At 60.2% G+C, this 11547-nt stretch overlaps 1 protein-coding gene across 1 annotated transcript in view; it reads right to left on the bottom strand.

Annotated features, from left to right (window-relative positions):
• Positions 1-45: 45 nt before the first annotated feature.
• HMCN2 (hemicentin 2) overlaps positions 46-11547 on the bottom strand; it is a 180999-nt gene continuing 169497 nt past the window's right edge. The window contains exons 83-94 of the mRNA XM_013007377.2: positions 9656-9805; positions 8071-8208; positions 7865-7986; positions 7223-7460; positions 6219-6281; positions 5969-6091; positions 5258-5392; positions 4144-4272; positions 3349-3672; positions 2444-2563; positions 1440-1566; positions 46-858 (exon numbers count right to left, since the gene is read on the bottom strand). Coding sequence (XP_012862831.2) covers positions 513-858; positions 1440-1566; positions 2444-2563; positions 3349-3672; positions 4144-4272; positions 5258-5392; positions 5969-6091; positions 6219-6281; positions 7223-7460; positions 7865-7986; positions 8071-8208; positions 9656-9805 — 2015 coding nt within the window. The 3' untranslated portion in view covers positions 46-512. The remainder of the gene's footprint in view (positions 859-1439; positions 1567-2443; positions 2564-3348; positions 3673-4143; positions 4273-5257; positions 5393-5968; positions 6092-6218; positions 6282-7222; positions 7461-7864; positions 7987-8070; positions 8209-9655; positions 9806-11547) is intronic.

Genomic DNA, 11547 nt, shown 5'->3' with positions numbered 1-11547 from the left:
CCCACATTACCAAAGCAAATAACTGGACACAAACCCCAAGCTGGTTAGGAACAAGAGTTTTGATACACGAGATTTGGGGTGACAGTGCCAGTAGTGGGCAGGCAACAGCTGCGGCGTCCCCCACACGGTCTAGCCCACCCCTCAGATGTCCTGGTAGACAGGGTTCTGACCCAGGTGCGTTAGGTCCCAGCCAGCTCCCTCTGGTGCGTGGGGGCAGGTCTAGAGGGGCCAGGTTTTAGCTTCGGTCACCGAAGGGCAGCCTTTGACACCTGCCAGGCCAGCCAGTAGGTGTGGCGGCGGGGCAGGGGCTTGGTCCTCTGGGTCCTGAGGTCAAGGCTGCGGGCAGGGTCCTGTTTGCTGAAGGGCTCGCTGACGCACACACGGGGTGGGGGGATGACGTTTCCGTTTGCCCACCCCGACCCCCAGGCCAGGGCCGCCCCGCCCCCGTCCGCAGCCTGGCCTAGGTGGTAGGGCTGCGCTCGTTCGCCATCCATGCCGGGCTGGCTGGCCCCTCAGTAAGGGTAGGGGGACACGGCGATGAGCAGGACGAAGACGCTCTGGTGGCGCGGCGCGGCGGCGCGCACCTTGAGGCGGTAGAGGCCGGCACGGGTGAGCGCGCGGCGGGTGTAGACGGCGCCGTGGCCGGTGCGCAGCGGGCGCAGCGCGAAGGGGCTGCGCGGGTCGGGCTCCAGCACGCTGAGCTCCGTGCGGTTGACCGGGACGCCCGCCTCGGAGAAGGCGGCCAGGCGCGCCACGTCGTGGTGGGCGCGCACGCCCAGGGGCAGCGGCAGCAGCCGGTACTGCAGTGTCGCCGGGCCGCCCGCGCTGCAGTCCTGCGAGCAGCGTCGGAAGCAGGTCCTGCAGGTTGGACAGGGGGACAGACGCGAGGTGACCAACGGGGTGACCACCTCCCTCCTGCAGTCTCGTCGAGTCGCTGGCTCTGGGCAGGCTGGGAGACACGTGCCCAGCCTTGCTCTGCTGCCCGTTGAGGTTTGGCAGACCCTGGACAAGCCTCCTTCCCAGTTGCTGTAATATCTGCCCACCACCATCCCCAAGTCTGTGTGCATCCTTTAGGCCTGCAAATGCTGTATTTGCATGCCTGTATTGCGGGATTGTGTGCTCCGGACTCCTGGTGGCCTTTATGAATCTGTATGTATCCCATGGTCTTGTATGCGCTTGCATGTTGTTGAACTCGGGTCCTGTGTGTCTCTGTGTACTCTTCTCCGGGGGCCCCAATTTGCTCCCAACCCCAGTCTCTCTAGGACCCTGTCCACATTAAGGAGGGCTGGTACACAGGATGGCTGCGTGAAGGCCCACCAGGGGCCTGACACCCGGTCACCAAGCGTGGCTGATGGCCTTCCTGGGGGTGGGGTCTGGTCACACAGGAAGGAGTCAGTGCCAGGGTCCGGCCCCCCTCCGAGGGCCGACTCAGTCCTTACCCGGGGCTGGAGCCCTGCCGGTAGGTGGCAGGACACGGTGTGTCCACGCACTGGTAGCTGCCTCGGGTGTTGAAGCACATCTGGCTGGGCCCACACTCAATGCCCTCCTCCTCGCACTCATTGATGTCTGCGGAGGGGTGGGGTGGTGGCGGGAGATGAGAGGGACAGAGAAGGGCCAAAGGCAGCCGCCAGACAAGAGGGATAAGGAGAGACTCAGCGGCAGGCCCAGAAGCATCTAGCCCCTCTGAATGCCCTCAGGGGGTGGGGGACACCCTGGAGTCCTCCCAAAGTGCAGGGGGAGGCAGGCTACCCTGACAGGCCAGTGTGGTCCTTGTACTGAGAACCTGCACTACCCCCAGGCAGAGCGGTCTCCAGCCTTCATCCACCCCAGCGGAGCCCCCCTTCCGCTCACCGACCCTCAGGACAGACATTAGGGGACTGAGACCTGGCCAGCTCGTCTCCTTTCTCGACGGCAAGCAGCTTTGGAGCTTTGGGGTGGGGCTGGGCTTAGCCGACGTGGCAGTTCGCACGCACCCTGCACCCCACAAAGACCAAGCCCTGGCAGCTGAGACGATTCTGACTACCCCCAGCAGCGGCCTGTGGCAAGCTGCTCTGCCCTCAGACTCAGGAGCTCTATCCCAGTCACTGGGGGAGGGGGTGGGGCAAGAACGGCACTAGCCCCTTTCACACAAAGAGGCTGAGGCTCAGAGAGTTAGACTGAGTTGCCCAGGAACACACAGCGGAACTGGCATGTAACCAGAAAGCTACCGAGCCCGCGTCTACTTCTTCTCTAAAAGTTCTTATTTGGAGCCTAGGGCCCAGTCCAGCAACCACATGGCTGTGGGAGTTTGGGGTGGTCTCTGGACCCCACCCCCCAAAAGGATGGCTGGAAAGAAGTAGTCTGGAGAGCAGAAGGGGTGATTCCCCAGCCTGCCCCTAGCCCTGCCCTGCCCTGTCCCTCCAGCATGCAGGGTGACGCCCGCCCCCCAGGGGCACCCACTCACCCTGGCAGCTTTTCCCTCTGGGGAGGAGGCGGTAGCCGGCCGGGCAGAGGCACTGGTAGCTGCCCTCAGTGTTCCGGCAGGCGTGCTGGCACAGGCTCCTCACCTGGCACTCATCGAGGTCTGGCCCGGGCATGGCCGTGGAAGCAGGGCGGCAGGGACAGAGACACACTGAGTCACCCATGCCCACATGGACACAGGCCTGGCCGCCAGACTCTGGGGCCAAGGCAGGGAATTTCCCTTCCATGGGCAGCCCACACCCTGTCCCCACCCTACTCCACCCTAGGGGACTCCGTAGGCTTGGCAAACGGCAGGAGTTCTGCCTTTCCCTGCCCCGTGCTCCTGTCAGGTGGGAGTGCTGGAGCTTGCCAGCCCTCGTGGGGCTACCTGCTCTTGTCCCCTCTCTGCAGCCTGGGGGGCTGGGGCACGACCACCCCCACCCTGCACCCACCAGGCCTGGAGCCTTCTCTACCACTCTCGAAAACCTCCCTTCCGGATCGCTTTCCCTTAGAACCGTAAGGGCAGGGCTTTTCCAAATGGGTCCTAGGAACTCTCCCTCCGGGGAAGTGTCTGAAGTCACGTGTTTGGGAGAGATCCCATCTCTCTGTTGGAGGTCACTTGCCCAGTAGCACAGCACAGCCAGGTCTCTGAGACACCCCGTCTGCAGCGAGGAAGCAGCCTCGACTTTACCTGGCCCCACCTTCCCCAAACTCCTTGGCCATGAAATTCCCCCTTTCCCCAGGCATCCGTGGACACCCCCTGGGACAAATGGGTCTCTTGAGAAACACCATGTAGCCACCATCAAACACCATCTGCACCCCCTGCCCGTGGGGTCCTGGGCCGCTGACCATGCTGCTGGAGCCCACACACCTCAACTAGAAGCTTGAGATGGTTGGGCCCACCCTCACCTGTGCAGACGCCATTCTGCCTGATGAAGCCGGGCGGACACCAGGCCCGGCCCGCACTGTTCAGGGCGATAGGACCAGGCCGGAGGGAGACCCAGGTTTGGGAGGAGCCAGAGGGAATGAGGGTGCGGGACCACAGCCAGGGCACAGAGGGCCCCCGGAGGAGGCTGACAGTGGTCACGTTCTGCCCACCACGCTCCCGTGGGCTGCAGCTCTTGCCATCTCGGAGGAGGGCCTGGCCTGGTGGGCACAGGCAGCGGTAGCTGCCCTGGAGGTTGTGGCACTGGAAGGCGCAGATGCTGGGCAGCAGCAGGCACTCGTTGACATCTGGCAAGGGTGGGGTGGGGCTGGGCTGGGCACATGTTCTGTTCTGGCTGGCTCACCTGTTCACACCATCCCAGGACCCAGCCACCTCACACACTACACCAAACCAATCCTCCAAGCCTGGGCCTCCCGGACCACACCCGGCTCTTCTCCACCTTCAGCTCCTAGGCCCCACACTGCCCCCCAGTTCTGAGCACTACCCCACCCTGACGCCCCTCAGCCCCACATCCCTACAGCCCCTCCTTAGGTCAATTTTACCTCCCGCGCCACTCTGAGGCCCACTCGCTTCTCCCCCCATGTCCCCTGGTCCCGGGGCTGAAGTGAGGTTTCAGTGTGATAGCACTGGCCAACTCGATTCCAGGCAGCGGTGGCGGTCATTTGCAGGACCCGGCGAGGGCCGCGTGATAAACAGCCACTAGCCCTGGGCCAGTAGTGCTGACCAGGGCCCCAGCAAGGCTCTAGGCATCCCCATACCTAGGCAGGGCAGACGTGGGCCCTGGCTCCGGTATCCCCGGGGACAGCTGCAGCGGTGGCTGCCGGCAGTGTTCTCGCAGATCTGGTTGTAGCGACACTCGTCCAATTGCTCGAGACATTCATCCACATCTGGGGTGGGCAGGGGACGGCTCAGAACCCCTCCCCCCTCACATCTGGGCCTCATGCCTGGTCCCCTTCTGCGGGGCCAGTGACACAAGGTTAAGCACCAGCACTTGCCACCACACTCCCAGTTACCCCCTCACCCCTACTCCATGCCCCTGCTTGGAGATTCCGAGGGTCCTGGGCCCTGAAGCAAGGAAGGGACTGAAAGGGGGGCTTTGAAGCCAGAGAGTGCCAGTTTCACACTGGTCAGAGCTCTGCCATTTCTAGCCCCTGGAGCAAATAATTGCTTCTTTCTGAGTCTCCGTTTACTCATGTGTAAAGAGTAGAAGTGGAGGACTGGCTCTTGAGGCAGGCGAAGGGCTTAGGATCTTGGCACACAGGAAGAGCTCAGAAATGGAGGGTAAGCAGAGTGGAGGGGCGGGGCAGGGAGGAGCGGGGGAGGCAGGCAGGCGGAGCTCCATCTGGAGTGCAAGGAATCCATAGCCTGGTGGAATATCTTCTGAGCTCAAGTTTAGTGCCCATGCTTTCCCGGTCCACTCCTGGAAGGCTCAGGGGCCCCCTGATGGCAGAGTAGAGAGGACTCTGGAGAGCATCCGTCCGGGGTGGCCTCCAGCTCTCATCTGGGCTGGAAACGGTTGCTGAGGAAGCTGTGCTGAGAAGGATTGAGACCCAGAAAGTGGACAGGGATAGAGGGGCCGTGACATGGGAGGCAGCATGCAGTTGCCATCCATGAGCCGGTCTCCCTGCCATTGAGCAGATGCGAAACTTCCCATAAGCAGAAAGTGCTTGGAAAAGGCCCCTCCAGTTGTCAGGCGTCAGGCTGGGCAAGAACCACCCAGACATCATGGGCCCCAGTTCAGCCCTTTCATGCTGGCCCCCTGCCGAGAGGGGTGGAGACCTTCCAGGGACCGGCAGCCTCCCTTCCTCAACCCTGACAGTGCTGGGCTCCCAGGGGCATGGAGGGGCCCCAAGCTATGCCTGAGCTTATCACCTTCACAGTCAGCCCCATTGGCAGCCACCCGGAAGCCGGTCCCGCAGTAAGGGAGGCAGTGGTAGGACCCAAGCAGGTTCACGCAGCGCTGGCCCTCCTGGCAGAGGTGGGTATCCCAGGCACACTCGTCCACATCTGGGGGCGAAGAGGAAGAGGCGCGTGCGTGTCCCCCAGGCCCTCTGGGACACCCCCACCCTGGCCCAGCTTTGTCCCCTGGGCCTGAGAGCCCAAGTGGTCCCTACCCTCCTGCTAACTCTTTCCATCACCCTCTCCTCCTCTCTGAGGCCTGGGAGGCCAGACCAAGGGAGCCGAGGGCTACAGCCTGCCGCTTCGGTGTGTGCCTGGTTCCCCAGGACAGTTCTAGGCCTCTCCAAGAGACGGGATGTAGCTCAGGGGGCCAGCAACAGGACACAGCTCGCATGGCTGAGGGGCCCACGTAGGGCAAGCTGGCAGGCAAGTGGGTGCCAGCTGTCGGGCCAACACTAATTGATTGGAGATGACTGCATTCAAGCCCTTGTCAGAAGCATATACAGGCTTCCAGGGTATGAATGACAAGAGCACATGGACCCCCCCTCCCCCCCGAAAAAACACATCTGTCCTGTCTGCTTGGGGAGCCCACTGTGCAGGAGCGACAGGGAGCCCCTGCGCACACCTCATACCTCATTGCCGGTTCAGGTTGAGGAGACCCTTGCGACCCCCCGCCCCACTCACCTCTGCAGTCCCTGTTGTCCCAAGCCAGGGTGAAGCCGGGTGGGCAGGAGCAGGAGAAGCGGCCCGGTGCGTTGTGGCAGGAGTGGGAGCAGGGGCTGGGGCCGTCTGAGCACTCGTCCTTGTCTGGGGGTGTTGGGGGAGAGGTCTGCTGGTCTGTGCTCTCAGGTTCCGTGCGTGCGTGAGAGAGAGAGAGAGAGAGAGAGAGAGACATCTCATATGTCCCCACCGGGGTGGGAGGAAGGACACTTACCCATACAAAATGCTCCCTGGAAGTCCGGCTCAAAGCCCTCTGGGCAGCCCACTTCATTCTCCTCTGCAAGACAAAGGGAGGAGGCCTCAGGACCACAGGGGCCCTCACCCTGGATCACAGCAGACCGTGGTCCCCAAGCGGGATGGGAAGAGCATGGTCCAACACCTCCCTGAGTCAGCCTGGACACCCCAGAGGGCAGTGAGCCCATTCCTGACCCAGGCCTGCTATGGGGGCTAGTTCTCACCGTGTGCTGGTGAGACCTCCCAAGAGCACTGGACCCCATGGCTGGGCAGGGAGGGCTTGAGGAAGGGGTGACCTCCGCCGAGGATAGCAAGATCAAAGATGGGCACAAGGAGAGATGTGTTCTGGAGCCAGGAAGGGAGACAAGACTCCCTAAGCAACTGCAGGGAGAGTCACCCTTTTAAAGCATTCTCCGAGGCCAGGCTAGTGTTTTAGAGGGAGAACCGGTACTCCTAACACGCTGCAAAGCAGGCAACGTCATGGCCATTGTGCAGGTGAAGACGCAGGCTCAGAGAGGGCTAGCATGTCTCCAAGCTTCCACAAGCAGGAAGTGGTAGGGCAGACAGCCAAATTAGGTCTCCCTGACCTTAAAGCCTGTGTGCTTACCACTCTCCCTCGTTCAAAGTCACAAATTATAGGCAGACCTTGGGTGGGAGTGGTTGGACCTCCACCCTGGGGCCTGGGAAGAGCCCTCCCAGGGTTTTGTGCAGGAGCGACCTCAATGAAGAGCTATCTGTGTTGAGGGTGTGGCAAGACACCCAGGGGGACTGGCTGGATGTAGACGGAGCAGGCAATGCACTAGCTCAGTCCCTGAGCACGAGGGGTCTCTGATCAGCAGACACAGGATGTGTGTGTGTGTGTGTGTGTGTGTGTGTGTGTTGGGGGAGGGGTGGCTCCGTGGCTTCTACCCAGGGGCGCACAGGACTCCTGGCAGGCTTCTAAGGGGGCGAATGGAAAAGGTAGAGACAAAGACGGGGACTCACCAGCTTGCAGGGCTGTGGTCAGCTGGAAGTACAGGGCCTCGGCCTCAGGGTCAAAGGCCGTGCTCACATCGGAGGCCCGCAGGTGCTGCACCAGCTGGGGCTGGGGCCCCCGCGCTGCGTCGTACTGGATACTGCGGTTGCAGTGCAGGAACGTGGGGCGGCCACCGTGCAGGAAGTGCGGCGTGGAGCCCACAAACAGCTGGCCAGGCCCTGTCTGCACATACTGTTCTTGGAAGTCCTGGGCAAGGAGGCAGACAGGGGACATGGCTGGGATGTCAACCCCCGTGAGACCGGAGATCCTGGGGTGGGAGGAGCTAGACAGGGTGGCCTGGATGGCTCTCTTAGTTTTCCTTTCAACCAGCTGGGTGATCTTGGGCAAGTCTTATCCCTTGTGTTTTCCATTAGGGAATGGGGAGAACGCTACACCTGTAAGTGTCTGGGCTCTGACCATCTTCTCCCGGGCTTCTCCCGGTCCAAGCTGTTAGATCTTCCCCAAGCCCAAGGCCAGCCAGGGCCAGACCACAGGGAGGGCCAGGAAGGGACGCGGGAGCAGCTGCCAGGGGCATGGCTGGGGCCGGCACCTGCTCTCTCTCACCCACCCCATTTGCATACCCCCAGGGCTGGTACAGGCCCGACTCCCACCTGCATGTGAAGGTCTTCGACGGCCAGGCTCTCGGGGATGATGCCATTGACCATCATGTCCAGGAGGAGGAAGCCATTGTCATCCAGACCCTGAGCCACCTGGGTCATGGTGAGCAGCTCCCCTGCAAGCCACACTCGATCCAGTCACTGTGGGGGAGGGGCCCCTGACCCACCTGGCCTACCTATTAGGGCAAGACCCCGCTCACCTGTAGCAAACTCCACGTGCGACTCCTGCTGGAAGCTGCCACCTGTCAGGGAGTGGCCATTCAGGGCCTCCCCACTCTCTCCTGCCAGGGTCCAGTAGACGGGAGAGATGGCCACGATGAGTATGCGCATCAGCGCCCCTGGGCAGGCAGGGCAGGGGTCCAGGTTAGGGCTGTATCCCGAGGGCAGTCACCCTCCTGCTCCGGGACCCTCTGTGACTCCCTATTGTCCCAGGAGAACATCAGCCCCTTCCCTCCCTGCCCAGATTCAGCCCCACGCCTACCTGCTCTGTAACCTGGAATCTGAAAAAGGCAAAGGCATGAGCCACCCCATGGTCTTAACGCGAAGATTAATGTAAGGCAGTGAAGGATAGTCAACTCAATTCAGCAAATATCGATCGAGAGCCTATGGGGTCTTTGTGGAGCCTGGGCTCCCATGGGCCCTCAATACATCTTCGCAGAACCGTCTTGAAGTCCAACCATCGTTCCTACATTGTAGATACTGTCTGAAAAAGCTCCAGGACCAGTCCAGACCCCTAGAGCCAAACCACTGCCCCTGACAGTGCTGCTCAGACATTCATTCGCACGGCGGTGCCATCTTGCTCTCCGGGCTGGGCTGGACCGTGGACTAGGGAAGGGAAAGATGCTGCTTGCTCAAGGTCAAGGTCAGTCAAGCTTCTCAGCTCTGCTGCAACAGCTGTCAACCCCGAAGAGAAGTGGCAGGAGACTGTGTTTATGGAGCAGAACCTTCTCGACCTGCCTGCGCCGCCCTTGCACTAAACAGAGCTGGGCCTCCCGGCCTGGCGCCCGATGTTCCCTCAAGGCTCCTGCTCCCTAACCAGCCCTGTCTGGGAAGCATCCTGCTTCATTAACTCTCTGCTGACAGCCAGCTCGGAGCGACGCCCTGGGCAAAGTTCCTGACCTGGCCCTGCTCACAGAGGCCTGTGCTCCAGGGCATCTTCAGAGGAGCTGCTTCTAGCAAAGAGCCAGTCAGCACTGCCTTCCTCTGTGCTCTGGACCCCCAAGATCAGACTCAGGACCCCCAGAGAAAGGCCAGACTTCAAGGTCCGTTACGTTGGATTGCTGTAACGCCCCAGGAAGAGCCGAGATGGCGAAGCTCTCTCCAGCACCTTCTGTGCGTGCTTCCTTTCAAGGATTTGCTCGCATGTGGACGTTTCTTGGTTCTCTGGGTCTTCTAGCTAATTTTATTCCCGACACCTCCTCCCTCTCCGGTCCCTTCCGCCCACAAGGCCTCCATCCTGGCTGGCGAGTTCTACTTTGTCATCAGTCCTTGCTTGTCACCGTGGAGAAAAGCGCCCCCAGCCATCAGCGGCTTCAGAAATCATTAACCTCTGAGGCCAGAGGCTTGACTCGTTGACGCTCTCGGGCTGATTTGAAACCCAGGTCTTTCAATCGGCTGGAGGGGTGGCGGGGTGGGGAGAAAGCTGCCCGTACCTAAGTCCATCTTGGCTTGGGCTCAGAAGCTGCAGTGTTGGAAGCAGGCCCTTAGCAAGCTGCCCCCTCCTGGGCTCAGCATCTAGCGGAGGGCCGTGGCCCAGGTGCAGGTGACACTCCTGCCTCCACTTACCCACACTTGCAGGGAGGTGGCTGATGCTGCTCCGGATGGTCGTGGTCCCAGCACGTGCTTCCCGTAGCACGCTAGTGTTGAAGGTGGCCTCGCCAAACTCCTGGCCATTGATCACCCCGATCAGGCTGCCCCGGCTGCCCCGGGGCTCCACTGCGAGGAAGAGAGGGCGTAACAAGAACCCTTAGACCTTCAAGCACTGTTGTCATTCCCACTGCATGGAGGAGTAAACAGTTCAGGGAGGAGAAATAACTTGTGACCAATGAATGATGGCCTTAAAGCCCAGGGGATCTGGGCTCAGCATGCAATTCGAGGCTGGTGCTGGTGGGGTGGAGGGCACCAGCTTCTAATTCTGGCTCTGCCACCATGTTCCTTGAAACTTGAGCAGGCCAGCCTGCACCACCTCCCCTCCCCAACCCCCAACCCCGCCCCCACAAGCCACATCTAAGTTTTCTTATTTGTAAGATGAGAAGGTGGGGCCACAGGCAGGGCAGGGGACCCTGACGGCAGCAGCTGGCATGCTGCATGAGCCAAGGTGAGAGGCAGGGCGACAGACTAGGGACTGAGTGCCACCGCCACTGGACATTCCTCCAACATATCAGAGATCTAGCTCCAGCGCCCCCCAGCCAGTCTTGGGTGGTGGTGGGGGTGGGGGTGGCAGGTTGTGGCCACCAGGACTTTGCAAGCAGCCAGCCTTCAGCATGAATCAGATGGCCGACGGTGGGCGCAGGGAGATGCTTCCTCTGCCTAATGGCCCTGTCTTATGTGGGCAGATGGCATTCCGGGGCAAGAGACAGAAGTCAGCCTGCCTCTCCACTTACCAGTTCTCGGGGGAAATTAACAACAAATTGCCCATGATCTGTCAGAAAAAATAACATAAAACATTCCACTGCCAGGATCCCAAAGGGGTGCATGGAAGGGCTGTTGAATGTTGAAGTCCAGGAAGCGATGAGCTTCCTGCAGCTCTGAGCTGGGGTTTGATGAGATTTGATGTGGGCCTGGGATGTCTCTCGTCAATATCTAAGGTTCCAGGGTTGATGGAAAGGGCAGGATAAAGGATGAGGACCTGTCCCTGAACTTTGGCATGTGTGTGATTAAAAACAGACTTGTTGAGACAATACGCAGCAACCCCCACCCCAATTCAATAGTTTCAACACATAAAGTTCAAGGATATTGATTTCATTCCTTAAGGGGTTATCCCTCCCCCGCTAACATCACCTCACTGTCTCCGGAATTTTCTACCTAGTCTTTAGAACTTCAGTTGTCAATCTGATCCCACATGGATAGATCTTAAAAGAGCTCAGTGATCAAGGCAGACATTCTTTACTGGTTAAACTAAACTACTCATTTGGTGATAAGAAGACTTTGGAAAAGTTTTAAGCTGTAAGGTTTAAAGATGATCTCAGAGTTGGGGGGGAAGTCTCTTCAGAGGTTCCGATCCGTCTCCGTGGGAATCTTCCACAATTTGTAATCCTTGAGGGGCTACTCACTGCCTTCTCCTGAGCTCAGGGTTCTCCTATAGAATCTTTGATGACCATGTTCCAGAATCCATCCTAGGACGTTTGATAAGGGCTCTAGGGAGGAGGCGGGGAACTGCAGCTACAAAGGCAGCGGCCCAACACAGGTGTCGCTGCCAGGGGCCAGAGAATTGCAGGCCAAGAATGGGCAAGCCCTTTCAAGTTTCTCAAAGGGTGTCCCCGCAGCCTGGAGTCTCCCCCTCAGCCCGGGACGGGCCCTGATGGAGCAGGCAGGATGGAGAGAGCAGATGGGGAAGGAAGTCAGGTTTAAAGTGAATGAAAAACCAGCTGCCATTGAGGGGACTCTGACTCAAAGTGGCCCCAGGTTCAGAGGCCAAGCTGCTGGGCTTTCTCCCAGGCCCCTCTGGGTCGAGTGAG

The sequence above is a fragment of the Echinops telfairi genome, unplaced genomic scaffold, assembly GCF_000313985.2.
Source record: "Echinops telfairi isolate 266 unplaced genomic scaffold, ASM31398v2 ScPeMD7_22;HRSCAF=79, whole genome shotgun sequence".
Classification (NCBI taxonomy): Eukaryota; Metazoa; Chordata; class Mammalia; order Afrosoricida; family Tenrecidae; genus Echinops; species Echinops telfairi.
The sequence above is the reverse complement of the archived record's forward strand: the minus strand, read 5'-3'. Positions and strand labels throughout refer to the sequence as shown.